The 26,983-nt window shown below is 39.9% G+C and overlaps 2 protein-coding genes across 2 annotated transcripts; one reads left to right on the top strand and one right to left on the bottom strand.

Moving 5' to 3' along the window:
- The first annotated feature begins 652 nt into the window (after positions 1 to 652).
- Positions 653 to 12,266, top strand: LOC104918681 (lutropin-choriogonadotropic hormone receptor). The gene is made up of 12 exons (XM_010730512.3): positions 653 to 751; positions 842 to 1,031; positions 1,264 to 1,335; positions 3,856 to 3,930; positions 4,188 to 4,262; positions 5,311 to 5,385; positions 5,676 to 5,753; positions 5,945 to 6,013; positions 6,432 to 6,506; positions 8,488 to 8,676; positions 8,850 to 8,903; positions 9,675 to 12,266. Exons 2-12 carry the CDS (start codon positions 862 to 864, stop codon positions 10,828 to 10,830), a joined length of 2,088 nt encoding a protein of 695 aa, XP_010728814.3. The 5' UTR covers positions 653 to 751; positions 842 to 861; the 3' UTR covers positions 10,831 to 12,266.
- Positions 11,966 to 26,586, bottom strand: ston1 (stonin 1). The gene is made up of 11 exons (XM_019270232.2): positions 26,302 to 26,586; positions 20,166 to 22,104; positions 19,815 to 20,017; positions 15,756 to 15,857; positions 15,473 to 15,596; positions 15,253 to 15,305; positions 14,390 to 14,483; positions 13,715 to 14,268; positions 12,891 to 13,118; positions 12,621 to 12,710; positions 11,966 to 12,530 (listed from the first exon to the last, which is right to left on the bottom strand). The coding sequence occupies exons 2-11, from the start codon at positions 22,018 to 22,020 to the stop codon at positions 12,423 to 12,425; spliced, it is 3,411 nt and encodes a 1,136-aa protein (XP_019125777.2). The 5' UTR covers positions 22,021 to 22,104; positions 26,302 to 26,586; the 3' UTR covers positions 11,966 to 12,422.
- Positions 26,587 to 26,983: the final 397 nt, after the last annotated feature.

Below are 26,983 nucleotides of genomic sequence, written 5' to 3'. Positions count from 1 at the left end.
TGTAATAACTTTAAACCTTAATATAATTTGAATGGGTGAGTTACATGGAAATTCACCCTTAGTACGGTTGTCATGAACAGGGAAATTAGCAATAGAGAACAAAACTAACTTTTTTTTGTGCCAGGCTGTAATTGTTTATAATATATAATGTTTATTTCTGCTGTGAAGTTGGACATTTTAATATGGCTTATGGGGATTGTCTCCCTTGGGAGCCAGCCTCAAGTGGCCGTTTGAGGAACTGCATTTTTTGGGATCTTCTGCACTGGCTTCCCTCCCTTGATAAGAACACGTGCTTAAATCTAGATCTATAAATAAATAAATATAATAAAGATCTATAGTCTACATGATAGAACAAATGCTTGCAAACCCACTGTTCTTTATCTTAATTTAAAATTATTAAATGCAAGCTAATGTTGGCAAAAAAAAAAACAACAATAACAAAAACTTTAATTTGCAAACTAAGAGTGAAAAGTTACTCTTCACCTTTCGAAATTGATTTACTATGAACACAAATATGAGTGGCAGCATGGCTTCACCACATCACCAGCATCTGACAGAGCATTTATGGTCTCCACCCACCAAACGTCACATCTTTGCAGCTCAGCTGTCAAAGAAAATTCCGCGTGTGCTTCACTTGGTGGGATCTCTCAGGCGGGAAGGATACTCGCAATTACGACGGCACGTGAAGGCAGCAGTGGATCCTGAAAGCGCAGCTGGACTAAAGATCACGACATTATACAGCTTTGGCCTGGTATGTCAGATTTCCAGAGAAGTTTTATATCATAAACTTTGAGGAGATGCAGCTGAGTTTTAGTCTTTTTTTTTTTCTTTAACCCCGTAGTGAGTGGCCCGGTGTCACACATGGCTCTCCGGGCGGTCTGGCTCCTGGTCTCTCTCTCCGCTGTCCTGGATGTGCGCTCCTGCTGGGCTTTTACCTGTCCGACCATCTGCCGCTGCAGCGCCGACACTTTTCAATGCAGCAGAGACACTCAGCTGGCCTCCCGGGCAGGAGCGACATCCGTGCCTCGACTGTAAGTGACCCAACTTTGTGGCTTCATTGTGATTTGTAGTCCAATAAAAAGATTTTGTATATACATTGATCAGTCCCCTTGTGGTGCTTTATGGACTTCTCTCTACCTTACTTTTAGTCGTTCTATTGTTACTAACATTCCTATAAGGAGTTTTGGTTAAACTTATATGACTTACTATAATTGTAATTCTGAAGGACAACCATTTCTGTGTCTGTACTTATGAATCTTACAGAAGGCTCACTCATCTGCCCTTGAAAGAAGTTCCCACTCATGCCTTCAAGGAGCTCATCAACATTACAATAATGTAAGTCTGTTACAATAATATGTTTTTGTTGGGTGAGGAAATATACTCCAAATGAATTAATGTCTGTTAAAGCTGTTTATCTGATAGACACATAAGCCCTGAATGCTGACTATTTAGACTTGTGCAAAAAGTTTAAAAATGAGTCAGATAAATTCTGCATTTATCTAACCGATGCAGCTAAATGTATGTTGTTTGTTGCCAGTCTTAAACTTTGCCAGAATTTGGACATAAAGCTTCACCTAAATTGACATTTACAGTCATGTTATCAATAATGTGTCATGTGTTCAGGTGCTGCAAACAGATTCACTGTAAGGAAATGTAATGTATGGGACAGAATAAAATTTTATTCTATGCTCCTTGGGAAATTTACTGCCAAATAGTTAAAATATGGTTTCCCTGTAGTGCCGCCTATTGGTCTGTGTGTGCAGAGCATTCACAGAGTAAGTAAACTTTGTTAGTAAATTACAGCATATAAAGTTGAATTGGACATGTCGTAGAAAAATCTATTGCATTACCAAAGACCACAGAGAAATTACAGAAATAAAGAGTTGACATGAGATTTATTTCTGCGCAGAGGAGCTGTTAGGAACAGTCCGTCAGTGAGGCTCTCCAAATAAAGTGTGTGTACGTGATATTTCTAATAAAATACAAGCTGGCTATGAAAGAGGAAGTCTCTGTGCTTAGAGGACGCTTACAGACAGTCCCTTGAGGTGCAGAAATTCTTGAAGGGAAAGTTATTTCTCTGTTTTGACATACTTTGTACGTTCCTCGCTGCTGTCTAGATGGGCAAGAGGTCAAAGCATCAAAAAGTCATACATTGGAAAATTCCATCACAGACAGTTTATTTAAACATATATTTACATATATGTTTATGTAAATATATGTTGTAGCACCAGTAAGAAATATAGAAAGTATCAAATAGTTTACAGCTCTTGGAGTGTCTATTAACAGATGCCTTTAAGGCTAAGTAATAGCATCAGTGAAAGATGAGTCATTGCTCCTTAACATGACTTCACTTTGATATCTTTAGAATTTCTCACTCACCCACATGCATAAATCATCATTGTTGAAACAGGTAGAATTACACACAAATGACTTTTTCTACTTTTAGCAGTATACTTTTTTCTGTGGTAGCAGCCTTCGATGTGATTGTTTATGTATGTTTGTTATTTTGCCATGTTTGCCATGAATAATCTGCAAAGAGGTGAATGTATCCATGAATCAGGAAGAAGTTATGAACATTCTTCATTAGACCTGATCTAATTAAGAGAAGAAAGCTGTGAAAATGTAGATCAAAACCTCAAAGTAATCAGCTACTCCTTGGCTCAAATGGCCATCTGGATAAAAAATCCAATTGGAGTGATATATCTCACTCAAACACATGTTTTCATCTTAATTGCTGATTAATTGTCTCATCTTTATTTATCTTTATGTCTCATCTTTATGTTTTTTTTTCCAGCCATTAAATCCTCCTGAAGTCTTAAATCTACATTACCCTAAATTGTTTCACTGAATGGGTTTCACCATTTAATTAATATTTCACGAACAGTTTGATGAGCAGATTACATTTGTTAGCCTGACATGAACTCAATCTCAATTTTGTGTTTTGCGTGTTTGACTTTGCTCTCTCCGCTCCTCGGGGACAAGTCTTATCAGACTCAGATACAGTACTTACATGCGATAGCTTCATTATGTTTCAATTTTCTCTCTATCGCAAAACAGTACCAAGTGATAAAATACATTCAAGTTTAAATGAGGTTAGAGCCCTGAAGCTGCAATCCTTCGTCTTCTCATCTCGTAGCAAGTTAGCCAATAAAACCTGTGTCAAGGTAGAATGACATGAGGAGCTCTGTGTGTCACTGATGACGCAAACTGGAAATGACAGCACAGCCTCATTATAGGCGATCATGTGAAAACACTTTTCATGAGCTGTGAGTGGTAATTACGACACTATATAATGCAGTTAAAAAAAAAATGTTAGCAGTACAGATAGGAGATTTAATTGTTCCCTTGTTTGAAATGGAAGAGTGGTGTTATCTTCAGGGAAGTGTCGACTGATTACAGCAGAGTGGGAGTCTTTCAAACCATGATTGCAAAACAGAAGATGGAGAGCCGCTCAGAAAAGGAAGTCAGCTCGGCCTCCATCAGAAAACAAAAGTGTTCAAGGACAAATCAAAAAGTCTTTTTGACTTTGTTTGTCTATGAAGGTCTTTGTTTAGTCCTCCTTTTTAAACGTCTTCACTTTGTCTTCTTGGCCCAGATGCATCAGTGATGTATGTTTGGAGATTTTCCAAACATGAGGTGAAGCATGTGTGTGTTGTGCCCTAGAAGTATGAATTGTTGGTGGTGGTATTTTAATATTTCCCTGATGGATTGTATCCCAATATCAATCAACTATGTCCTATTTCTAAGAAAAGTGCATTGAAATCTAAGGAAGGAAAGAAATTCTTTGTTTTGCTAAAATTCTATAGTCACTACTACCCTGATGTGACATTTTTTTTGTTAATCTTTGTGCCACAGTGAGATTTCCCAGAGTGACTGCATCACACAGATACGGAGACATGCCTTCCTTTCCCTCCTCAGCCTGACTCAAATGTAAGTGACACTTCACTTTTCACCACACGTCAACTTCACACTGCATGATGAAAGCAATTATTCATTTGAACAGCTGGTGTGCGTTTCGTTTTCTCATTTAAGTTTCACAGGATTAGCCTCTCAGTTACAAAGCAGCGTGTTTAATCCTTGACTTTCAGAACAGCTGATGTGTGAACGGCATTTGCTGTGATTGTTTGTCGACAACAACTGATAGCAATTATTGATACCTTTTTCCTATTATGTTGTTATCCCTGCAGTTCGGTGCAGAATATCAACAGTCTGAGGGTTATTGGAAAAGGAGCTTTCACCGACCTGCCTAAACTGGAATATTTGTAAGTTGTCCTGTTTTACTTTATTATTATTATTCACCTATTTAAACACTGACCAGCAGGTGGGTCATTACAATCTCATTTTCTGCAGCCAAGCAATGGTCACATGACTTCATAAACATAAAGCTTTCAATTAGGGCAAATACTCATCCAAGTTTGGTAGACATGTTCACAAGGGGCGATGACATTTGTGATCCACTGACTTTTATTTCAGGATTAAGTAGACAAGGACTGACAAGGATTAAGCTGGTTTTGAGTAAAATGTTATTATATTTTATTATTATTGAGTAGATTGTCATTAAATGTAATGCATGGGCTTATGTTCCCCTTAAGATCAATTGTAATGACTTTAGTAATCATTCTCTGTCTGTTTTCTTGTTGAGTTGTGTGTATTTGTATAAAGGTTCATATAGTGTGTACACTAGCTTGGTGTGGCCCATGCTATGTATTTGTTATGAAGACAAACATCAGACAAATAGAAATTGAGAGTTACTGTTCGCACCGTTGAATAGGATACTGTATGAACAGGGAAATGTAAGAAGGAAACTTGTTACTAAAGGGTTAAAGGGGCATTCGAGCTAATGATTTCATCACAGTTATTTTGAGTTAGGTTTGGCAAAAAAAAAAAAAAAAAAAAAAAGAAAACTGGGATATAAACCTGGAGCATGAATTTTAAAAGATGGAAATATTAAATAGGCATGGAGGGTCTGTCTGGACTAGTTTGCAGTAATTTTATTGTAGCAACCACCTGCAGTCACCTACGAACCACGGTTAGCCCTGTGAACCAGAATCTGAGCTGCAGATCTAATCTTATGACCTCTAAGTTGACATAATATTTGGACTTATTTTGCATTCATCGCTTCGAGTTAAATGTGAAGAAACATGTGTTAAGCCATGATATGATAGAGCATATTTAACCTGGAAAGTTTTCCCAAAAATAGTTCCTGAAATTTCTCCGAGACAATCTGCAACTCTGTGACATTCAGTGCACACTTTGAAGATTTGTTCTTATCTCCTTATTATGATCTGTCTTTGATGCTCATCTTCACAGGAGCATCTCCAATACGGGACTGATAAACTTCCCAGACTTCACAACTATCTCTTCCTTGGTGCCAATTATTATCCTGTAAGTAACCACTTTTTAAAAATAGAGCATTTCTAAACTGGATTAGTGTCTTTCGGCATGTTGCTGCATGTTCGTCACGGTCTAACTCTAAGTGGAGCCCAAGTTGTTTATTTTGAGCCCAGTTCTACTTTTATCTATCAATGTCATGATGCCATCGACCCTGCAGCAAATCCTCTGACTGGGTCACAGTTCATCAAAACTGCTCTTTTTTTTGTATGAATATACATAATTTTGTCTAAGTGATAATTTTGCCAAACAGCCTGAGTGAATGTTATCTCCTCTGTGTACAGAGAAATGGCAGATAACATGAGGATCGACATCATTCCTGCCAATTCTTTTCAGGGTATCGCAAAGGAGTATGTCGACATGTGAGTGCATGAGCCTTTTTTTTTTGTTTTTTTTGTTACCACATTATCGAAGAAACAATTTGTCACCATTTGTTAAGAATGTATTTTAATGTTTCTTAATATGCTTATGTAATTGGATGTTCAGTTCTTTGACCTTGGTGATAAGTACTTTTGACAGCAAACCAAAATTTATAACATTTTGTCCTTGGCAGGAACCTGGTTAGGAACGGCTTCAGAAGTATCAAATCTCATGCATTCAACGGGACCATGCTCAACACGCTGTAAGCATTTTGATAATCCAGATTTCTCCCCCATACCAAGCTAAAAAACAACAACACAACAGGTCCGTACAGCACATAGTTCAGGTTTAATGCTTTTGTTTTTCTAATCATAAAAACTGAATGTACCAGTAAACAAACGTTATGTAAGACTAAACAAAGATTGAATGCCCCGTTGTTTTCTTGCTCTGCCCCATACTGCTGAATGTTGATTGGGACGAGATATACGCAGACACCCTGCAGTCCAAAAATAATGCTCATCTTCCTCAGTGTCAAGTCGGGAAAACAAAAAGTTGATGAAACATGGTTTGGGGCATTGTTGGCCATTTGCGTGTCATCTTAAATATTCTTTCACATTGCATGCAAAACTACAGTTTGAACTGGAAGTCACTTGTGTTTGAGTTTTCTTTGCCTTTTGCAGAATTTTGAGGGATAACAGGTATCTCAGTGACATCCAAGAAGATGCTTTTGAAGGAGCCACAGGTCCGAGTTTTCTGTAAGTGGCAGTCAGCTTAAAGGTCAGCGATCAAGTATTCAAGAACCACAACAGGTTTCAGCACAAAAACATGACTGAAATGCAAAGTTAAATGTTTAAATTAAGTACCAGTACATTTACTAAGCAGCCTACAAACACTAATGTTCTGTAAAAAGGTAATAAATGCTTGCATAACATGCCATATCAACTAAAGAGGTGATCATATGACAATGTTTTTGTCCACACTTAAAAAAATAAAAAATATAGTCCATTACAGAATCAGAAACAGGTTCATTTTACGTTAAACAGTACAAAACATTAGGTAAAATTAATAGAAATATGAGGAAGATAAAAAAAATGTAATGTTTTCAAATGAAAACATTTAAACTTAAAATGTTAACAACAAAATAGACGTAAGTATCAAAAGTTATGCAAAAATTATGCAGAATAGCCCCTTTCAGGTATTTTTTAGACATTGTTTTCCTTTTTTAAACGTGTAGTCATGCGTAATTTAGATGTTATAATTCATGCAGCACTATTTTAAAATACTTTGTATACTGTTGGGTAGTTAATCTATAAACATACAGTTCATATATATTTTATAATAGATGGTTGAATGTATGATGTAGTCTATAATTATATATAATTAGTGTAGTCCACAGTAGCTTTGTAAAGGTGATGGAAGCAGGTGACAGAACGTTGGCTAAAGACTACTAAATTTGATAGGAGCACTGCTCTGTGAAGTCAGGAATTTTTGTTCTAGATGACGTTTCAGGCTTGAAGGACAAAGGTTCCTGACTGCAGAGGTTGCACAGAGCGGTGCTCCTACCCAAATGTAATCTAATGCAAAGCACTTGGCAGCAAGCTCAGAAGTCAGATATATACAATTCATTTACATTAATTAATCACAAAGCATGTATTAATTGGATACATTTTTGATTGCTAGGCAGCCTATATATAATATGCATGATAAACATACATCTGCAAACTATTTGTTTGAAAAATGAAATGTAAATGGAAAATGTAAATGAATGTAAAACGAGTAAACCTTATGAAAGTCGCAACTAATACTCTTGTACCTGAACACCTCCGTCCAAAAGAAGCAAATGTGTAATTATAGCTAAATAAACCATGAGGGAGGAAAATCATACATTATCTTTTGTTTCAATCAGCATTAGGCGGCCATATTTGAAATGGGTCAGCGAAGCAAGATTAATATTCATAACAATGTTTATCATTTTATTGTATAAACATTAGGGCGGTGACAGCCTGTCTATGTAAACAACCAACAAGGCAGGCAGGACTGCAGAATACTGATTAGTGAGCAAACAGCCCAGTCTGGGAGCATGCAGCACACAAGGTCTCTGATTGCAAGCAACCCTGTATCGCAGATATGAAATTTCCTCTTATTTTGGTTATGAATTAGTCTCAGTGGTATTCACTGACAGATAGGAAATGCCAAAGGGCTTCCTTTTGCTTGTGTGGGGTCCAATGAGGTACTTCTGGGTATTTTTAGATTTGATGAATGTCAGGTTCCATGTAATCCAATCAAATGAGGGAGCAAAGTAGATCCAGAATGTTATTTTGCTTTGGATGAAATGTATTCAGCCTTTGGTAAATGTCAGTAATTACAACCTAAATTCTGTGATGAAGCATTTTTGTTGTAATGAGCATCTCTTTAGAAAAAAACAGCGTGATTTACTCATTGGCTTGATGAATATGAAAACACTGTAAATTAGGGCTTGGCTGCCTCGAACACCCGTGGGAGATTGAGCAGTTTAGCCTGAAACAGCATTTCCACCATCAACAAAACCAAATGATGGCTCTTCTAGAGGGAAATACTTTGTAACCATCCAACTAAACTTAAATTACATTCAATCCTAGACAGGATATATCAAAGCTGTTCTAGAGGCAATGCCTTATGAAAACACTTCTATTTATTGGTCTTTATTCCACTAATCTTGACTAAAATATATCTGTATTCTCTGCATGTGTGATTCAGGGATGTTTCCTCGACTGTTCTGAGTTCCCTCCCGCCTAAAGGGTTGAGGCAGGTGAGGTCTCTGAAAGCCAGCTCTGCATTTGCTCTGAAGACCCTCCCTCCACTGGAGAGCCTGGCTGAGCTGCTTGAGGCCGAGCTCACGTACCCGAGCCACTGCTGTGCTTTCCACACATGGCGACGCAAACAAAGGTAAGCGACAACCGCTGCCAGCAATTTAACAAATCCATTTACATCTGCATAACAAAAGCGCTGTCCATTGAATACAGATCACCAGTAGTTTGGTAATTAGCTGCTGAGTTTATTGACATTTTGTGTTGTGGTCTAACCTTTTCTACTATTTTGTTTTTGTTGTTTATTTAAAGGGAAAGTGCCTTAAAGAACTTCACAAAGTTGTGTGATCTCAGCGAAACTGAAATGTAAGTTACTTCACTGCCCATTCAGGTACTGTACTAAAATTAGTCGGGTGGGGAGGATGGAAAAAAAATGCAACAATATCTCAAGATAATATGACACTAGTGAATTTATGCAACTCATCTAGCCGTTAATAACTAAACTCTAGTTTCTAAATTTCACCGGGCACAGATGCAACGCGTTCCAGGTACGCCACGGCTGCCAGAGCTGATCGTGGCTGTTCTAGTCAATGTTTGAAACTCCACCAGAAGCTGGCTAGAAGTCAGACACACAAACTGCATAATGAACCTGGTCGATTTTCAAAATAAAACATCCTGTGCAAACCGACCATAAAACAGCCAAAAGGGAAACTATTTAAGTACACTGCCTATTTACTCATGGTAGAAGCACATAAACAAAGAAAAATTGAAAGTCAAAGTCTGGCTGCGCTTCTGAACTGCTCCTGCTGGGGTATGAAGCCGCATGGAGAACGGACAAAACAGCGTTGCATGTGCCCGATTTGATAAATATCGCGTTCTTTATTCTTGAACCAATTGTTGTCACTGTAAATGTATATGCCATGTTTAATCATTTGTGACACATTTTCCTTTACTCATGCAAATATTTTGATCTTTTTAAACATAATTAAACACAACGCACAAACTTTGGGATGAGAAAATTTTGCAAGAAGACTTCCCTCCTCCCTATGATTTGCATACTGTCCCTTACACAGATAGTCTTCTTTGATCATTGCTCTGGGATTTGAATGGTAATTTTATCATCTGTGTTTTCTTCAGAGAGCCCACTGCAGATGGCGTGAATATTATTGATGATATCAGCTTTCAATATCCAGACCTGGTATTTGATTGCTTCAACAGTCCCTTTGTCAAGTGCACGCCAAAGCCAGATGCTTTTAACCCTTGTGAGGACCTGCTAGGCTTTTCTTTCCTGCGCTGTCTCACCTGGATCATCACGGTTTTCGCTGTGACTGGGAACCTGGCTGTTCTGGTTATCCTGCTAATTAGCAAACACAAGCTGACCATCTCCAGATTTCTCATGTGTAACTTGGCTGTCGCTGACCTCTGCATGGGGCTCTACCTGATGCTCATTGCCTTCATGGACTACCACTCCCGTCACAAGTACTACAACCATGCCACGGACTGGCAGACAGGGCCTGGGTGTGGCATCGCAGGGTTTCTGACTGTGTTTTCCAGTGAGTTGTCAGTATATACACTGACTGTCATTAGCCTTGAACGCTGGCACACCATCACCAATGCCATGCATGTCAACAAGAGGCTGCGGAGGCATCATGTCATGGCCATCATGGGGGCAGGCTGGGGCTTCTCTCTGCTGGTTGCCCTACTCCCTCTTGTGGGGGTCAGCAGTTACAGCAAAGTGAGCATCTGTCTGCCCATGGACATCGACACACTGGGCTCTCAGGTTTATGTTGTGGCTGTGCTCATACTCAACGTTGTGGCTTTCGTGGTCGTCTGTTACTGTTACATATGCATATATCTGAGTGTTCACAACCCAGAGCACTCCACTCGTCATGGAGACACCAAGATTGCCAAGCGCATGGCTGTGCTCATTTTCACGGACTTTGTGTGCATGGCACCGATCTCCTTCTTTGCCATCTCCGCAGCCCTGTGTATGCCCCTCATAACCGTGTCTCACTCAAAGATCCTGCTCATCCTCTTTTATCCACTCAACTCCCTCTGCAACCCTTTCTTGTACACACTGTTCACACGGGCCTTCAGGAGGGACGTGTGCCTGCTGCTGAGTCGCTGTGGCTGCGGCTGCTGCATCGCCAACACTGACTTCTACAGGTCACAGACACTGGCGTCACACCTCAACTCTACCCAAAAAATGTCCACCAGAAAACCTCACTCGCTCAGCTTCTATGCCTATCACATTAAGATGAGGGGTTGCTTTCTAAACAAGGGCACCACATGACCATCAGCATGGACAATTTTATTATGAACTTAAACGCTGTGTCTGCTGTCTGGCTAAAAATGTAGCATTTCTTCAAACTTTAGGTCAGGGTGAAGAGCTTGTCAGTCCTTTGAAAGACAGATATGTACATAATGAGAACAGACCTCAAATTGAAGACTGCAAGTGCTGCAGCCTCTATTTCTGCACCGGTGAGCGTGGCAACGTAGCAGCAGATGGATGGAGCAGGAATGAAGAACAAAGAACAGTTTGTTTGCAAAGCTGTCTTAAAGCATTTATGTCATTAAGATCAATATGTGACAAGAGATGTTTAGTTCTATTACAGATCAATAGTACAAGTATTGATTATTTTTCTGTCTTTATAAAGGTCGAGATTGAGTTTGACTACAAAAGTAAATGTGATCTTTGCTTTAGTTCAGAAATAGATTTTAGTGTAGTCTGCTCTACACAGGAGACTTTAAGACTGCAGACATGCAAGAGCAGCATCAGAGACTTAAAGCTGATGCCTGTTCTACAAAAACTATTACTGCTGTTCAAAATGGCCTTGATTTTCACAATAAGACATTTTAATAAAAGAAAAATTGTGTGATTAATTATGGTAGCCATCTTTTTTTCCCCAATTTGCTTTCACATTTAGCAACAGCTTTCCTTTCAGAGAACATACTGCGTCTTTCTTTAGTGAAACCTGTCCCAAAGCACTGCTCTGCACAACCTTTATTTTTGTTACACTGCTGACTTGTCCTGTATAAACACCGTTTCCATCTAATCTGTTTGGCCTTATTAATCAAATCCACTTTGGAAACTGTACATATGACAAATATGTTGGATTTGGATCATTTCAATGTACGCTTTGCACAACTCTGAAAAGTAGTATTTTTTTTATATTGATATTTATATTATATTTTAATATTATACCCGCTTATGGGTTGCAAATTTCTACCAGCTTTCGTGATTGAATAATTTTCACAAATATCCAGCAAGAAAACAAACATTTGTGTAGTAGAAATGTTTTTTCAGATCTATATATATCTCAAGGGTGAAAAGGAAAAAAAAAACGTCTTAGTCTTGGTTCATTATAAAAATAACATAACAAGCTTTGAGGGTTGTATAGAAATAAAAGGGTTCACAGAATGCAGCACACAGTATAGTTCAGTGTATTTGAAGCATGATTAAAGGCAAGACATTACAATGTTTGAAAATCAAACAGCACATTAGGCATCTCCAGAGATCAGAACAGAAGAAAACACATTCCAGGTCAAAAAATGTTTTGATCCTCATAAAATAAATAAATTAAACTATTTTCAGCTAAATATTATACAACATAAATTCATGCTGTTTGTCGCAGTAGATTGGATTTAGAAGCACCGCTGTAAGTAATTGGCTGTAACATCGTAAATGACTTGCAGTATTGCTCTGATAATTACATACTGAAAAAAAAAGTATCAATGATTTTGCACAGTGGTGTTTTAACTGCATGCTCCGTGAGCCAAATTACACCACCAGGGGGTCTAAATTCACTGATTGTTTTTCCCTTTTAAATAAGTTTACCCTCTTTCAACATGATTATCTGATGTCTGCAGCAGAACTGAAGCTCATTACCACTCGGCTTCCCCAACAGCTTTAGAGAACACGTAGTCCCTGCCTCCGTAACACATCACTCCGTCTTTTAAATGAAACTTCCAGCGGTTCTTACTGCGGTGAATCTGCAATAGAAAGAAAATGTTACATTATTAAGAGTCGGTCTTCAGCACTGGGCTTTGTTGAGAGGTAAATAATGGCCAAAACGTTCTTACTTTGTCATACTGGCAAACAATTACATTGTCAGTGTCAAAGAGATCCGGGATGTCCTGCTCAATCACATCGTCACCTGAATTCAGAGGATCCTAATTGACAGAAAGTACATATTGGGAAAACAAACAAAGTGCAATCAAAGGAAAATATAACAGCAAAGCATGACTGATAAAAAGTGACAAATTAAACTAGCTGGAGTTTTCCTTGCAGAGATGTTTTAGTGGCAAATAATAAACGGTGACAAAATCCATATCAAACGCAGTCCCTCTCACCTCTTCCTCTACATTAGCGAGTTCATCCACCCCCTCGCTGTCACTGCTGGAGGAGATGCTGCTCTCATCTCCTTCCTGCAGGGCCTTTATGGCCTCTGCGTTGATTATACCCAGAAAGTCATTCTCTTCCAGGGGTACTCCCTCTTCCTCTTCGATGTCAGAGTTGTCTGCAGGACCGTCCAGCTGAACGATGTCTGACAGTTCACTGTAGTTGTAGTCCAGGTCCAGCTTGGCAGGGATTGAAAGAAGAAACATAACTGAATTGGCAACAGCATGAATTGCGTTTACACAATTTGAGACAGTTGGATAATTGAATGGTTAAGTTTGTCATAAATAGACACATTTATTTCAGATAAATCCAATTTAGGACTGAACTTCTATAAAGTTAACAACAGTAGGCCGACATATCTTACACTTCCCACAGTGCAACCAGTACCAGAAATATCCTTTAAAGCAATAGCTTCACATTTTGGCAAATGCACTTTTTTGCTTTCTTGCAGAGAGATGAGAAGATCAATGCTACTTTGTGACAATCTAGAAAATATGATGCTACAGCCAGCAGCTGCTTAGCTTAACAAAAAGGCTGGATACCACCAGTACATAACCTCTTTTCCCATGTTTGTATTCTTTATACTAAGCTAAGATGAACAGCTACTGGCTCCAACTACAGATTAAGTGTACAGATACAGGAGCTGTATTGATTTTTTTTTGCCAACTCTCAAGACTCAATTCATTCAAGATACACAGCTGCACCTCAGCATTTGGACTTTTCTTATTTCTGTTCCTGGTATTTGCTTAAAAGGGGAACATTCTTTTCTGATTACCCCGAGAACTCCCTCAGACTGGTTGTCAGTCTTTGCAGGCGCTAGACTCCTCGCCCTTTCGGCTTTTACTCTCTCCTCCTCAATCACTTCTTTCAGGATGTCGTCGATGTCTCTGGTCTTTAATTGTGCCGCCTGTGTAAAAGTCTCCTCGGTGCCGATTTGGAAGTCTAATAACTGACTACTGGATGAGGCGGTCATGCTGAGGTTCACAGGTTCAGGATGTGGACTCGGCTCATTTTCTTCTAGTGTCTCTGGAGAGTGGGCCCCCTGCAGCTGCGAGGTCTCAACAGCAGGAACATGTGGTTTCTGGGGGGGGTTGTTCTCCTGACCAGGTGGTAAGTTGGCCTTTGGATGTGCTGGCTGTGTGACAGAAGCAGCTGAAACAGGAGATGGCTCCACCTCCTGTTGATGAGTGGTATTTTGCGGGACTGCAATTGACTGAGGGGCAGGAGTCTCTTTCCACTCAGGGACTCTCTGTGTGGGTTGGGACACAGGTTGCTGACCTGCAGCGGCCTGTGTAACCACAACAGGAACATTAACCTTGTAAAGTTGACCTTAGGGAGACAAAAGGGAAGAGAGAATGTTATTTCAGCCCATTAGCACATGCTAAAACCTACAACAGATTTAGATAAAGGATATTTCTGGTTTACTACAACAGGTAAAGTCATTGTGTACCAGAAGCTGTTTGCAGAGTGACTCCAGCTGGTATCTGCACAGGGTAAGCTAACCCAGCAGGGAGAGAAAAAGTAGCAAGTGTCTCTGAGTTGTTCTGCGATGAAACAGTGAAACATAGTCAGCATATTAAAAACAGCAACGATTCACAATAATCTTCTGCAAAACTCCGGGCTCATCAATCAAACTGTGCGGATTCTTGTCAGATAGTATTTGACTGCATGGCCTCTGTAATAAACTCATAACCCTGAGATCAACATAATAACTTGAATCTTATAAGAAAAGAAACACTCCTGACATTTAACAACTGGTGAATACTAATGAAGTTTAAATGCTACTTTATATAAAGCAATTAAATATATATTAATACTATGACAATCATCTAACTAGCTTTATGTGATCTTTGTTTCCCATTGGTAAATTGTTGTCCAAATAGATCAAATTCTGATCTTAAAAACAAAATAAATGTAATCCATCAGACAGGTCTGGAATATGGTCCAAGGGATCAAATAAGAGGAGGAACAAGTATCCTTGATGGCCCTGATGTTCATATTTGAATTCTTTTGCCTGAAATTTAGTGTCTGAAATTTACAAATTCAATTTTGTTGACTTGATTGTATTTTTAAAGCTGAATTTAAAAAGTATTGGGGGGCTTTTTCAAGCTTTATTGGATAGAGACAGCTGAAGAGTGACAAGAATGCGGGGAGAGAGAGAGAGAGAGATGGGGAATGACATGCGGGAAAGAGCCACAGGTCGGATTCGAACCCTGGGCTTCCGCAGCAAGAACTGAGCCTTCGCACATGGGGCGGCTGCTCTACCAACAGAGGTCGGAGAGGTGATGCACAGTATATCTTGATAACACTTACCTTGAGTCTTTGAAAACTGTGGATATTCTGACCTGCAGGCATCACAACTGAAGCTGAGAGCAAAAATCAGAGCAGAGCAAGTGATACAAAAACCAAACGAATGAGCCGTCTTCCCTCCGAATCACTTCAGTTACATCAGTCTGTTCGCTGTATGTACACTCATGCCGAACATATGTATTTACTGAGATCATCTGATGTAACTTTACACATACTGGGTTACCTGTGACCTCTTGATCTGTCTGGCTGTAATTGGCGGGGAGCTGCAGCACAAAGTTGGATGAGTTGATGTTGTTTTTCCTGAAGTCTTCCATTGCTTTTGACTGCATCATCTTGGACTCCCAAAGCTGCACAACAGAAGACACAGTGTAGGACTTTCTTGATGGTATGACGGATACTTCCCCACTAGATGATCTAACTTTCTGTAACTGACAACTTGAGTCAAAGATGTGCATTATATATATCTTTAAAAAAAATGAAGCAGTGTTTTGTAGAATATAACTCACATGTCTTAAATCGTCCAGGACGCGGTCTTCAAGCCCTTCATCCAAGAAAAGCTCCCTCATACTATCAATCACATCATCGATTATGGACAGGTAGAGTTTGGCCTGCAGTTGTAGTACAGCCAGTTAGTAACCTATATGTTTGATTTTATGTTTTAAGTCCTGATGCAAAATGTAGACTCATGCACTTCATATGTAGGTCATTAATATCTCACTCTTCATTTTGAGTTACATTAAATATACAAAACAGCCTCTGTTTTTCTAGCTAAAATTCTTCACTGCACATTTAAAAGTGAATTCAAAACAAAAAGTTAAAAATGTGAGTTATGTGAGAATAAATAAATCATTGAGGAGAGGCGACAGAAAGATCCATGTGTGACCTAACTGATTTTAGACAACATGCTGTATTAAACTGCACTGAGATATTTACAAAGAAATATCTTGAAGCTCAGAATAAATATCCCATATTTAAATAGAAATGGTGCGTTCAGGGCCGCGTTTATTCGGCTACGTCCTCTATATGTACAGACTATCACACGGCGGGTTTGCTATTATTAGCCTTTAGCAAAACTAGATTTAAAAACAACAACAAAAAACAGCTTTACTTACCACTGGGCCTGTATTGCTCAGCATGATTTAAGGCAAAAAAATAAATAAATAGCTGTAGTCCGGTAACAACGTTCATTTGAATCACAATGCATGGAGTTAACGGGGATAAAGTCAGAGAGTTTTGATGGACCGACTTGATGAAAAGTGCACACACACACACACACACACACACACACACACACACACAGGTGAAAGTGATCAAGCTGCACAGAGAGACGTGATTAGAGCTGAGAGCTTCATGTTTGTTTAGTTAGAAAGCATGAAAATATTTCCAGACCTTTTTTTTTTCTTTATAATATAACCTTAAAATGTGTTTGAAATATATACACACACGCCTACAATTCAAATATAATTTGATTTCATATAATCCAAGTTTGTGCTTCTCATTCATTCTCCATCTACCTACTAAAGCAAACATGTGAAGCTCATCTGGTCACATTTGAATAAGGTTACAGTGAGAATCTCTGCTGCAGCTACATACACCCACCCTGCTGGACCTGACTTTATTACAGATGATATTAAAACCTACACAAAAACATCCTTCCATGTGGTTTTAGAGAACGTGGTTCATTTCCTCAAACATTTATGTCTAACACAACCTTTCCAGCTCTTGTTTTTTTTGGTTTCTTTCAATAGAAAGGTTACTCAATTGCACTTTTTCCATATAGTGCTGGGAGCTTAGTGCAGCCTCTGATCCCATGAGTGAACAATGTCAGGAGTCAACCTTTACAAAATACTTCATTCTGAACGTGGTGTTCAATAGATTTGTAGCGGCAGCAGCAGCAGGGGCTGTGACCTCTTGCTTCGCCCCCCAAGCATCTGCTTGGCAATCCTGGCCCTCCTTCAACACTGTGGGTTGACTCCACTGATGGAGGATGAGAGTGCTGCCAGTGAAAAGCAGAGACATGAGACACCCTGGTGGATACCGCAGTCGCAGAGACTGACAGGCACTTAGCTGTCACTTCATGGCAGAGCTAGTCTGGACTCAGAAACTCTGCCTGAATTATAAAATGATGTTCTCTTTATTCCCATATAAGACCAATTTTACATTATGATTGATTGTATGTCTATGAGGAATATTTCACTCATATAAAACCCTGAAACCTATTCTAATTACAATGTAGAGTTTAGAAACACAAAAATATGCATTGATTTTGAGAAACATATATTTGTGTTTGTTTAAAGGCCGAATGGACTTTCAGATCATACAACATAAGTTAAAAATCTCAAAATGTAAATACAAAGGCCCCAAAGATACAAAATATACATAAAACTAATAAGAAGAAACAAGCTAGCAAAGAGTCCAAAGTTGTTGGAAATTATGGACCTCAAAGGGTCCCAGGATGAGGCTCTGCCGAGAAGTGACTCATCAACACAGGGGATTGTTTGAAACTATGATTGTCAGCAGTGAGCTCCCAAAGAAGCAAATTAATTTAATTCAGGCTGAGATACTTCACTCCTCTGAACCTGTGCACTCTCACAGCTAATCAAATAAAACTCAGCATGCAGCAGCACTTTAAAAAGATCATTTCCTACAAATCATGTCATTTATTGAGCAGCAGTCTATCATTACTCACTGCTGGATGTCTCAGTCTGTGATGATGATGATGCAGAAAACTGAGTTTAAGGCTGTGTGCTCTTGACACCCAGTGAGGTGTTTGTTCCAAACTTTTGTTTTACTGTGGGGAATCTTTGAACACAAGCGTCACATTGTGTTTAACAGGCAGGCTAGACTTTAACAGAACTTAATTTAACAAGGTATAAACTCACATTGTGTTTCTATTCTACCCGGAGAGTGTAGTAAAAACCAACACACCATGAGTCATTCAGGTTTAATTCAATTTTTACTCTTGATGTACATAATATCCAGCTTAAGCCAGGTACCTCATACACAAAAGTCATAATTGAAAGCCTTGTTGGTCACTATGAAGCTTCACCATTCTTTATATTTTTTTATCCAACCTATTCACAACCCAGAGGCAGAAAGATCATATAATAAAAGATTTGATTTGTTTAAATAAAATAACAGTCCTCCAGAATCCACCTTAGTATAAAATCAAAAAATCAGCTTGAGGTAAGCAACAAAAGTAATGAGTTGAAAATGAATGAATGAAATAAAGGAAAATTAATATTATTAATATTATCACCCTATGTTGCATGGTAAATTTAAGACTTCGTGTCTGTATTTGGCAAAAGCAGGACAGTTAGATAAATATGTAATTATTCTGTAGATATTTGGGCCGATGCACTTGTAATGTGGGTTAAAATCATTAGGTCAGTTGGTAAAGCAGCCGCCCCATGTGTGAAGGTTCAGTCTTTGCTGTGGAAGCCCAGGGTTTGAATCCGACCTGTGGCTCTTTCCCGCGTTGTCATTCCCCGTCTCTCTCTCTCTCCAAATTTCCTGTCACTCTTCAGCTGTCTCTATCAAAATAAAGCTTGAAAAGGCCCCAAAAATATCTTTAAAATCATTTAATCTTTTTGTCTGATGTTGCTGTGAACATTTGAGTTTCATTGGCTCGTAAATTGCCATGACCTGAGTCAGTTCAAGCAAATTGTCCTAAATAATTGTCACTTCAGACTAATTGCCGCTCTGTGGGACTCAACATGATGTGACCCACATTTAAACCAATGTTCTTGTGCAACTATAACTATTACTATAGTCCTTTTCACCAGTTTTTTTTTTACATAATTTTTTCTGCCACTGCCACTTCATAGCTAAATGAATCAGTTTGGCTGCATGTGAACTTTAAAAAAAAAAAAAAAAAAAAAAAATCACTGGGCAACAAATGGGCCTGACCTTAAACATCTGCTCATAATTAGCTTTCCTCAAACACAGCAAATATTGCTCATTACTTAAGCTGTTTCTCTCATACAGCCTGTTTGGCATACATTTATTAAGGCATTTATTAAGGATGCCAATCATTCTGGAGAGCAGTGCAGATGATGCAAATGCAAGCTTATATACAGTACTCATATAAACTGTAATCTTACAGTTAATAAATCTATTAAATGTAAAGTGCTAGGCAAAAGGACCATGTTAAATTGTTTATTAGGTCTAGACTAATTCAGTCATAGTTAAAGGATCAGTTAACCTCCATGAGAAATACTACCATGCTATGTGTAATTAGATGAATTTGACACCGGATATAAGCAGAAAGTCCCTCATCACCCTCATTTTTGTTCATTTGTTTGTCATCCCTTTTCGCCATTAGGTAGCTTTTGGCAAATATCTTTAACCAAAGGAATAACTTCCTCGTCAGAGCGTCTTTAATTATCACTGTGTCATACAGCCAGATTGCCTCTGTGACTCTGTTTCAATCCATTTCTTCTCCACCTCCACCTAAAAAAAGAAAAAACAGGTTAGTTGCAATAATAATAATTAAAAAAAAAAAGCTTCATCTATCTTAATTATGTCCTGAGCAATATGTTACCCAAATGATGAAAACAGCTGACCTGACAATGATAGCGTGTCCAACTGGTCACATGTTTCTGTGGCTGAATGTCATTCGTAGTGCCCAGTGACTTCACCTTGGTCTGCGATACAACTGCGCCCATAATTTCACATTCCATCGTGACAAAGGGGTACCAGTCACTTGGGATCTCCTGATCAGATCCCAGCTCTAGCTTGCAGGAAAATGAATGGGGATGATCCACTGCTGCAAAAGGAGAAAACAAAAGGTCGCTTGTAGTTAGAGTGTTACACCACTGAGTGGCAAACATTCTGTACACATGCACAAGAGGCCAAGGAGCTAATGAGGAAAGTACATGTTGGGGTTAAATCGTAATATCTCAGAAATGTGTTACCTGTGTTCTTTGCCGGCAATCTGTCGATCCTCCACACGATCGCTGAATATACATTCTCATACTTGACAGTGCCAACTGTCACCTGCATGACCGGCTGCGAGTCTGCAGTGCTGACATAACCCAAACAGGCATTCCTGTTCATACGAGCCTTCAGTGACCTCTGTCGCAGTAAGGCCACCGTCTGTGTCACTTTGACCCAGTCACCCGGCACCGGCACACGGATCACTACGTTCTCACACAGCGGATACGTGTCCGACACCCTCATGGAAGAGAGGAAGGTGGCCGACATGTTAAGGAAGGCCTGGAGCTCCACATAGGCACCCTGAACTGTGACCACAGCTTTGATGGAGAAGGGAATTTCTGTGCAACCTAAAGTCATCGTCTTGTACCGCATCAGTTCCACCCTGCAGGCTTCAGGAGGTGAGAACTTAATCAGCCGGGACCTCTGAAACTCCGTCTCATTCACACATTTGTGAAAATGGCAGTCGGTGATCTCCATCCAGAGTTCAGTGCCCTCTTCAGACCCGTAGCTGGAATCAAAACGCAGCAGCCCGAGATCATTAAGGGCGAGAAAACAATCGCCTAGTCCGTTCAGAAAAGACAGACAGTGTATCTGGGTGAAAGCTGTCCGCTCCATGACTTTTCCACACTTATCCAGTTGTACCCAGATGTGATCAGTGATCTGCAATGACAGCTCCTGCTCCTCGTAGTGCTTCCTCTGCTGGTGGGGCATACTCAGTTTGAAGATTTCCTCTTCCATGGAGACTACCAGGTCCTCCATGTCGTCATGCACTGTGGAGCCGAACTTGAGCAGCTGCTCTACCTCCGGCTCATGACTAACCTCCGGTTTCGGGTGGAAGCGTTTCTTTTCCGTGTATGAGAAATGTTCTATCTTGAGCGTGAGGACTTTGCGGTGCTCCCCGTAGCTTTCTAGTTTAAGATCTGAGATCCTACACTGAGGGAGAAGCTGGAACTCTTTGTATGGCTTCTCTAGACCTTTCTCATAATACATCTGCAGCACACCTCCCGGCAACAGGCGGAGATAGATTGGCCCCCACTGTCGAGAGGACATGCGGTTCTTTTTTTCAGGAATCCTGATCATGACAGACCAGCCGTCCCTCTTCTGGCTACGAAACAGACCCCGAGGAACAAACTGAGACGAACCCTCGTTGAACACCTCATTTTTGCAACTTAGCCGCCTCTCCGTATCTTTTTCTGTCTTTGTTTCGTGGTCCGTCACTGCTCGTAGGCCTTCTAGTTTGTGGCAAACGTAGGAGAAGGAGTTCTGGAGTTGGTCGCGGGGAGGCTCATTGCCATCTTTGGTCCGAATAAAGAAACGTGGTAGGCTGTTGTCAGTTTCTGAGTCTGAGGAGGAGCTATCCACATCTGCACTGTGTGTAGATCCATCCCAGAAGGGGTTATAGTGTCCTGAGTTCCCCTGGAAAGAGGGGAAAGGGCTTGGTCCATCTGAGGTTTGATTCAGTGCCTCTGGTGCAGGAGAAGGAACAGAGGTGCTCGATGTGCTGGAGTAACTCCTGAAGAAGTTGTTCTTTTCCCACGTGTTGGTGTGAAATGGGGACGCATTGCTAGGAACCCCGCTCACAGGAGTGCAAAAGGGCGTGTTACATGGTAAACAGGAACTTCCACTAAGACTAGAGTGGCTTTGAGGGGATTCCAGGGAACTATTAAAACTCCAGGAAGTATCTCTGATAGGAGGAAGCACTAATTTCAGACCATTGGGACGCGGTACTGATGCTTTGACATGCCCAGATGACTGTAGGGGCTTCTGAGGTGATGAGAGTGGTGTGTTGTCATCTTCAAATGTGACCCAGTTTGAGTGATTTGTGGAGCACATGGCTGAAATGGACTGATGACCGGTTCAAGGCAAGAACTCCTCTTTTGTTGGGTTAACTGTCCCCCACTTCAGAGGCCTTCTTCTCTGCAAGAAAACAGACAAGAAGATGTACATCAGTCAAGGTAAAAGGAAACAGCTATTGCTATTAATTATGACAAATTGGAAAGGACTGTCGTATGTTGTGATATCGAGTTCATTTTTGGAAGACTATGTCTGTCGGTCGTCTGAAACTCAACAATTGGATTGATTGTCATGATGTTTTATATTCACGGCCCCCCAGATAAGTAGACTATTAATCCCACATGGGGGGGAATTCACTCGTTGCAGTAATTCACAGTACACAAGGTGAATAAGAAAATACTCTTAAATAAGAAATATAAGAGGAAATCTAAGCTATACTAGAAATAAAAAGTTATATACACCTTTCAAATAATCATATATGCATGTTGGATCATTTCACAGAAACAACTGCACTGTACACACGTCACGTGTAGCACTGAAGTCCAGCACTTTAGTTCATGGCCAAAACAAAACTAACGACATCCCCATCAGCATCAGCTGAACTTTGGGTTGAGTTTCAATTACCAAATATCACTATGCTAAGATGCTACACTCAAATATTAAGCACAGTAAACACGCCTGCTAATTATCCGCATGTTAGCATTATCACCAAACATATTAGCTGATGTTAGCATTTAGCTCAAAGCTGCACTGTGCAGCACAGACTCAGAGGTATTAGCATGGCTGTAGGCTCCCAGTCTTGTTTTCCTTTTCTTGATTCAGTTCATTTAATAAAAAAAAGCGCAGAACAGGACATAGTACTGTGACCTTCATCCTAAACTGCGTTTGTAATGTAGGCTTGAAGCTCTTTGTATCATGATACATGGGCGAGGACAATATTACAGTGCAGTTCTTATTGTAATGGGATACACTGCGATGTGCAGTACAAATGTCATTTAGACTTTGGAAAACAAAGATTAGACTTAAGGACACTCTGGATCTCTGTAAGCCAAACCAAATCTGCACAGGAGGTGAAAAGACTTTTGTATCAAATTCTTACACACTCGATCTGAGATTTGTAAAGATGATGACTTTTTAGGAGCTCCTACTGCAGACGGAGGATAAAGAAAAGGGTTCCGAGAAAAACAAACATTTCTTTGTCTGTTTTCAAAAGCTGGGTCATCGGTGTGAAACTTTTGGAAGTTCAGCGGTTTTATGATGGAAATTGATGAGGTAAAGCTCTGTACTTTAGACACGCTGCGCTTCGATATGAGTTTTAGTCTAAATATTTAATAGCAAACCTGCTCTAAAATGCGTGTGAGAAAAGTAGCCATGGCGGCAAAGAGCCTGCCTCGTTAACCAGCATGAAGTCAACTGTGGGAACCAGGTATAATGTGGCACAGCAGCTCGTAAGAGAAACCAACTCTGGTATGTGTAAGGTCCTTCTGTAAGAGGAGTGTTTCATCCTCTCTGATAATAGATCTGCAGAACATACTGCATGTCAGTATAAATATTAAATGTTGAAACCGCATGGGAATATTGCTAAACAATAATTATATTCAGGCTAATTGGCCGATGGGCTTTGAGAAAACATGTTGTAATCTTTATACAATCATCATGGCCTGCTAGTCAATCAATCTGTCTTTTGATGTGCTGGCAGCTCTGCTCTGAGGAACATCCAGCTCAGAGGCCACAGAGAAGCCGCTTTCAATATGTTGTAGCCTCATCTGCCCATAAAAATCTTGAAAACAATAATTGAAAGCAGAAAGCCTTAATTACAGCCTTCATCCTCCCTTCAAGATCACAGCCATGAGTTGCATGAAGGAGACATCCAGTGGCAGTTCCTCTCGCTATAAATAAACGGGGAAGTGAGGGGCTCTGATTCAGGGTAGAGGATTGACACGTCTTCAGTCAAACGCTGTGAACATCTTTCTAACAGGAGGATGTTTGCAACGGCATGCAGACCTTTCTGTGAGTTCATCCCTCCTCTCAGACTTACACAATCCCCCCAGCTTTTGTTCAGAGAGACATGGAGCACGGACAAGGATGAGCTCTCCACAGGGGGGTTACAGGGAGTTTTTCAGACTCATTTCCAGTCTGCTGTCTCTTCCTGGGCTATCTAGCAGGGAGTAGAGAAATGAGAGTGCTAAATCTACAGAGGACAAAAGAATACATTCCACACATTCCTCTGGGACAAGCAGCTTTTGCACACAGGAAATACCAGCCAACTCTATTCGTGTGAACTGACAACAAATATTATCTTAATGTCAATTTATCAAATATTTAAAATACACTAGATTTACAGGTCATAAACTCCGGTCTGTCTGGTTATTTATCAGTGACAAACCTGACAAAACAATGACAAAGAAGGAACCTGGAGGATTAAGATTATCACAATAATTATAAACTTTGGAAACATATAGAAACGTCTGAGGGATTACTTTTACAAGCTTATTTTTCATTGTTATTATCGTCCCGAGACAAGGTCACACATCTATAAAAAGAACTGCACAGTGTTCAAGTCTCTCTTACAAGTACTGTAAAAGTTGGATCCCAGTTAAATGACAGCACTGCAGTTAAGACAAAGAGCAGACTAATCCCAGCAGCATCTCAGTAATTGCTGATTATTACTATACTTACATAAATTACCAGTCTTGCAAAAACCCGGGGGTTGGCAAAAATAACGTACACACCTCGTGGACATTAACTCCTGAAGTCACTGAGTCATGACATGTTGCTGAATAGATGCTTTATAAAAAAAGAAAAAAGAGGCAAGTCAGCTCTCCAATTACAGATGCAAAAACTTCTAAATTAATTACCACGTGAATATCATGCGTCCAGAATATCGTGACAGCTTATTACAAGCACGGAGAAATTTAGATCCATAAAGAGGAACAGCAATCAGAATGGGGTTATGAGAGAACTCCTCCTTGACATTCGACCGCATATGACCTGTGTTTGTAATCTCAACATTAGTCCAGTTTGGTGGAGAGTTCTTGTTATTCGGCCTATCTACTGTAATTGCTGTACATGCATGATAGAGAGGGCAGATCGCTTGACGACAGGATGTCCTTTTCAACAATCTCCTGACACACGATGACTGGTCGCAGAATTAAAACTGCCGAAAACACTTTTGAACTCTTAACTCAGCAAACAGATGCTTCCTGATTAAACGAGACGTGTTCCCGTCAGATTCTCCAGATATTTCCTGTATACTCGCACTACAGAGCGGAGCCCTCAGAGGAGTGTATAAACACATTTGGACGCTGGCCCCCGTTTAATCTGACAAGAGAGTACTACTGTTGTGACCACAGTGACTGTGTGATCTAGCGCAGAGCTGAAAATGTGATGACCCATTTCCAGTGTCAGCGCTGTCTGCAGAGCCAGCTCCTCGCACCTTAAAACACAAAGTGTTATGTTAGCTGTATTAACCCCAGAGCCCATTGTTCCTGTTTAAAAAAGCATGACTGGAAAAAAAACACAAAAAAAACAGAAATGAATGGGACAGTTTCCACTACTGCTTTCCATGTAGTTCACTTAAATAGCTGTGATTCATTTTGATCTCAGACATCAGGGGGATGAGCTAAAAATAAAAGCAATGGAAAAAACACACATGATATATATATTTTAGTGCACCCGTCTTCATTTTGCAAAGAAAAAGTTGAACTCATAAGCAATAAAACTGCACAGTTTAGGAGTTTTACAGCCGTAGCTTTTGCTTGTTAAATGTTAGCTGTGACAACAGGCTAGTCTGCTAACTTCATGAATGTTGCTATTGTTACACTGAGTGTTAGCATTTGCCATTATCCTGCAACTGTAACTTAGTTATTTTTATTTATTTAAAAAAAAATCTAGCACATAAAAAGCTGCTATATATTTGCAATAAATAGAAATTAAATATATCTTCATATGGGTTGCTAAATGCCGGATTACCGGTAAACAACAACTTCTTCTTTTTTTTCGCCCATAGCAACTCAGACTGGAGAAAGAAAACAGTACCAGCATGGTGTCACCCACAACAGAGCCAGGCCCACGTCCCGGACCCGGAGGCCCGCTTCTGGGTCCGGTTCTGCTCCTTTGTTTTGATAGTCCTGAGTTAAGTTGTCACTACTTTTGTCGTACTTTGCACACGTTTCACTGAGCACCAGCTCTTTACTCACAACAACAACAGCAGCAGACTGAGCCAACACGTTAAATAAAGAAGTTTTTTAAAAAGTCGTTTGACGACGCAGCTCTCTCGAAAACAACAACAACAACAACAAAAAAGAGAGAAATACTCACAAATGCACAGAGGTAGTTCACCACTTTGGAGTCATGACTTGTGTGTTTTAATGGACGCGTCTGAACGCTGATGTCGGCCGGTTTTTTTTTGCTCAAAATGGCAGAGTATAAATCCTGGGAGTTTTAACAGCGCGGCGCCTCCTCCGAGCTCAGCCCGCCGACAGACCGTCCGACAGCGGGACACTGCAGGAATGAGCCCCGTGCTGCGTTCACTGCTGTGGGACAGGAGAGGGGCGCGCAACGTCACAACCACACACACCTTCAGGGGAAAACAATTAAGCTCACACACACACACACACCCAATGGTTTTTATACCCATGTGAATAAACAATGTGCGTATGCTTACATTTTTATAGGCTTTTAACACATGAATCACTTTCAGAGTTGAGGTTTTTGTATCAAAAACAATGAAATTAAAACTATAGACATGATTTGAAACTCACCCATAAAGTTAGGAATAAAATATTTTTACCTCTTCTCATGAACATGATTGTGACGTTGTGATTTATTCTTGATAGATAAAGTTTATCTTCTAAAAACTTTATTGATCAATCTCTTCCAAACATTTCACAGGGTTAACAATTAACCTGATGGCCTAACAGATTTAGCAAATGATTGACTCTATATATACTTTTTATCTGTACATATTTTTACCTGTCAAGCTCCTTGTTTTCAGCTGCAT

This window comes from Larimichthys crocea, chromosome III (genome assembly GCF_000972845.2).
Source record: "Larimichthys crocea isolate SSNF chromosome III, L_crocea_2.0, whole genome shotgun sequence".
NCBI classification, from domain to species: Eukaryota; Metazoa; Chordata; class Actinopteri; family Sciaenidae; genus Larimichthys; species Larimichthys crocea.
The sequence above is the reverse complement of the archived record's forward strand: the minus strand, read 5'-3'. Positions and strand labels throughout refer to the sequence as shown.